Source organism: Crocodylus porosus, unplaced genomic scaffold (genome assembly GCF_001723895.1).
Source record: "Crocodylus porosus isolate Cpor-Errol unplaced genomic scaffold, CroPor_comp1, whole genome shotgun sequence".
Lineage (NCBI taxonomy): Eukaryota > Metazoa > Chordata > Crocodylia > Crocodylidae > Crocodylus > Crocodylus porosus.
Genome location: NW_017728931.1, coordinates 119,970,896 through 119,974,638, shown reverse-complemented (window position 1 = coordinate 119,974,638; position 3,743 = coordinate 119,970,896). Strand labels below are relative to the sequence as shown.

The window sequence follows — 3,743 nt, the reverse complement described above, 5'->3', positions numbered from 1 at the left end:
GGCGGGGGAGCAGGGGGAAGGTGAGTGAACTAATGGGGGCCAATCACTGTGACGTGACAGAATCCCCTAAATTGAAACAGTGGATTTTTAGTCAGCACAATTAAAAATGCACCAGTTAAAAACCCACTGTTTCAATTTAGGGACTAAACTTACCCTGTCACATGTACAAGCAGCCATAGAGATTTGCTTTGGAAAACAATGATAGTATATAACCAGTTGCTCACTAATTTTGACAGTGTCTCTTTTAAACTAATAGTGCACTTAGCTTATGGACACGACAATTTTAATGACTCATGCTTATCATATGAATCACTACATTGTTTTTTACCTGCCAATAAATTCACAGAATGGGATAGATTTGATGGTACAGTACCTGCTTCTCAGGTTCTTGTAGCCAGCTAGTCAGTTTTTTTAACAGCATGTCTGTTTCCACAGCTTTCTTGACTGCACTTGTAGAGAGAGGAAGAGCTCCATTACAGGATGGCCCACCACACTGCCGGTTTCCATAACTATCTCGACATAAAGCTCCCCCACAATCTGCTATAACACATGGCAGGTTTCCTGGTAGTCCACAAATCTGAAATAAAACCATATTAAATATTAGGAAGCAGCACTTGTGTGGAGTCTTAATGATTCTGAAATGTAACAGCTTTGGGAAGTGGGGTTGGGGGGGTAAGAGACACTGGACTGGTGACTGCTTCCTAAAGGATACAAACATAGTTCTCAAGTTATATAAACAAACTGCCACTGAGACACTCTTCTTTAGGACAGTGGGCTGAGACTCAGCTGGTATGTAGCACACAAAAAAACAATGCAATGGTGGATACAGTGAAGGAAGATCTTGGCCAAGAATGCTAGGCAACACAGCTACTCATACAGCTACTCATACAGAAAGGGGATCTTCAGGTCTAATCTACCTTATAGACATCAAAGAATCTATCTAAGTTTGGGTATTTGACAAATACCAAGTTAAATAAAGTTAAATCGATTGACCAGTCAAATATTGGTCAAAATTGTAAAAAATTGCCAATAGGTCTAAATAATACACAGAAAAAGCACAAATTTTCCACTAAGAAATGTGTCAGAAAACAATAAGATCATATTTCCATCAAGAAAACTATAAAAAATGTAGGTTTTTTGGTAAAATTGCTGTAATTTTTGACCAGTCAAAAATATGCAGTCAATTGACAGGTATATTGAAAATATTGACTGCCTTGTCAACCATAAATCTAATGACTACTTGATTATTCACTGGGTAAAAAGGTCATCCCAAGTTCAGCAACCTATTGTGTCAGTGTTGTTAAGGCACACCAGGTTCTGTCGCCAACCCCGCATAAAGACATAATATGGCTAGTATTCACATCTGGCTACCTTGGACTTTGCTACCCAAATTCATTTAAAGCTGGGTCATCAGGAGGTAGCCTCAGGCTCTAGACCTGAGTGGATCTCAAATTCATACTTCTGAAGTTGTAGTCAAAAACTTTAACCACTCTGTCTTTGCACTCCATCTTACCACAGCCTGGTGACAAAGATGGTTCATATCTAAAACACAACTCAAACCTTAATCATGTGAAAATACTAAGGGATAATAATGAAGAAACTGTCAGCCCAGCTTAGTTTAGCCCGGTTACAGTTAAAGGCAAATCTATGGTACAGTTGGGAACCAGGCTTGAAGCCATGCTAGGCACCTGAGCAGTGCTCAGATTCTGTGACATGATTGCTTATGGACTTGGCAGGGCTTTAATGTCCAGGCTGAGCAGACAGGGCCTGTTTTTAAGGCCTTATCACAAGAACCACAAGAATGAAAGATTAAGTTGACCAGCATGCCCATGTTGTCCAGGTATTTTAATACTGATGCTTAGATTGAAACCTACCCCCACAAGGTCTCCTTTTTCAAATTTAAAATAAATGTAAAATTTCCTTAAAAATAACTCCTTTAGATCTGTGTTATTGACTAGCAACAGCAAAACCTAGTATTTTATTTCTTTCCCCATTTAAAGAAAACCACAACCCTTTACCTTTTCATTAAATTTATGGATATCTGGAGTCTTGATCATCTCGAGTTGTTCCAACACGTAAACCTTTTTTGAGGCTTGATCATCTAACATAGCAAGTACTTTATCTCTGGTATTTCTGGAGTCCCTAATCAAAGCAGTTATTTCACTGATTTTCTCTTCAGCAAATGATGATGTTTGGTAATACTTTCTGATATTGGTGAAAGACTCTACACAAACAGAAAAAACATTTTATACAGGCAAGGCTGACAATCATTATTGTATTGAATAAATGCATTCTAGATAAATGCTAGGCTGAACTAAGCTGTCAGCTGGGCTTGGCTGTGGATGGTACAGGAAATTATACCCCAGAAGGCAGGAACTGTGATTTGCTCAGTCAGGTTTGTGAACCTTTGTTCAGCCAGAGAGAGTGTTTTAATTTTAGCAGGATTTACTGATGCCAACTAATGACAGCTGAAAATGAATATAATTGGGTGGCACCTGCATCATTTTTGGAAACACCAGCTATATAGCCAGTTAAGATACAAAGGTATGAATGAGCTCTGATTAATGGTTCTGACAGATACTGATTTATACTCATCAATAGCTCAGCAGCTGATGTCATTATGGGTTAGAGGGGAATGGCATACTCTATCATTTATGCTGTTCTGAGCTTGGTATGGTTGAAATGTAACACCCACTAGAGTTCTGTAACTCTTATTCTGATATTTAATCCCTTCCCTATTCAGCAGAATTTCTGAAAGTTAAATAAATGTTTTACTGAAGTGGGAGCTAATTTAGACATACTGCTGAAATTTCTGAGTTTCACTTGACTCTGGAAAAAATGCAGTTTCATGGCACTTTTTAAAAATAGTGTTTGTCTGTTAAGCCCATAAGCATGGCAAGTCCTTTCAAGTCCAAATCTTTCCTGCTTGTTTAGCTCAAATTTTCATATATGTTAGAAACACAAAGGTTTGGAGCAAAAATAAAGTATTTACTTAAAAAAACTATAGCTTAACATAGCTTAAAGAGAACTGATTTCTGAAACCCAAACATTTTACAAAACTAAAAATTCCAAGAAAAAGTTGTGAAGGTTCAACAGATTCCAGACAGCCCTGGGTTCCTCCATAGCAGGGATCTCCCTTCAGTACAAGTCCAGAGCAGGGCCTTGAAAACATGCCTCTGGAACCGTAGTAAGACAGACACCTTAACTACTCTGCCCCTAGACTCTGGCTTGTCTCTACGTACTTGATGGAAAGACTGTTTTACAATGAAGAACTGCATTGTGTGAATGATTTACAATGTTTTGCGTCTTCATGAACTAGCCCACATACATTTTTACATGCATAGTTTATGAATCAGAAGGAGTAGGGGATGGTAAGGTCTCAGAGTTGTTCTATTTTAGAAGCAGCATCTTGCCACGGACTTGATTTACATTCCAGAAAAGCTTATTGATCATGTTTTAATGTCACAACCGCTACAAAGCCCAGCGCCAGAGCTGTAAAGATGTTAATTTAATAAGTATTTATATATTGAGAACATTCATTTGAGGACATTGATGTTCTTGCCTTTCCAGCAGTTCTAATTTAATCAATCATTTAAATGCTGGCATTTCTCAGACTGCCAGCCAAATGAATGCTTGGGAGAAGTCTCTACATTACTGAACCACTGTTCTGTGGGCTTCTCTGCAAAACAGACAACACATGGATTCCCTTTTTTTTTTTTTTTTTTTTTTTTTTCTGTTTTTTT

The 3,743-nt window shown here is 38.0% G+C and overlaps 1 protein-coding gene across 1 annotated transcript in view; it reads right to left on the bottom strand.

The window, feature by feature from the left end:
• LAMB4 (laminin subunit beta 4) overlaps positions 1-3,743 on the bottom strand; it is a 92,388-nt gene that overhangs the window by 10,847 nt on the left and 77,798 nt on the right. Inside the window, exons 29-30 of the mRNA XM_019543542.1 lie at positions 2,019-2,224; positions 374-577 (exon numbers count right to left, since the gene is read on the bottom strand). Of these exons, the coding sequence (XP_019399087.1) occupies positions 374-577; positions 2,019-2,224 (410 nt within the window). The remainder of the gene's footprint in view (positions 1-373; positions 578-2,018; positions 2,225-3,743) is intronic.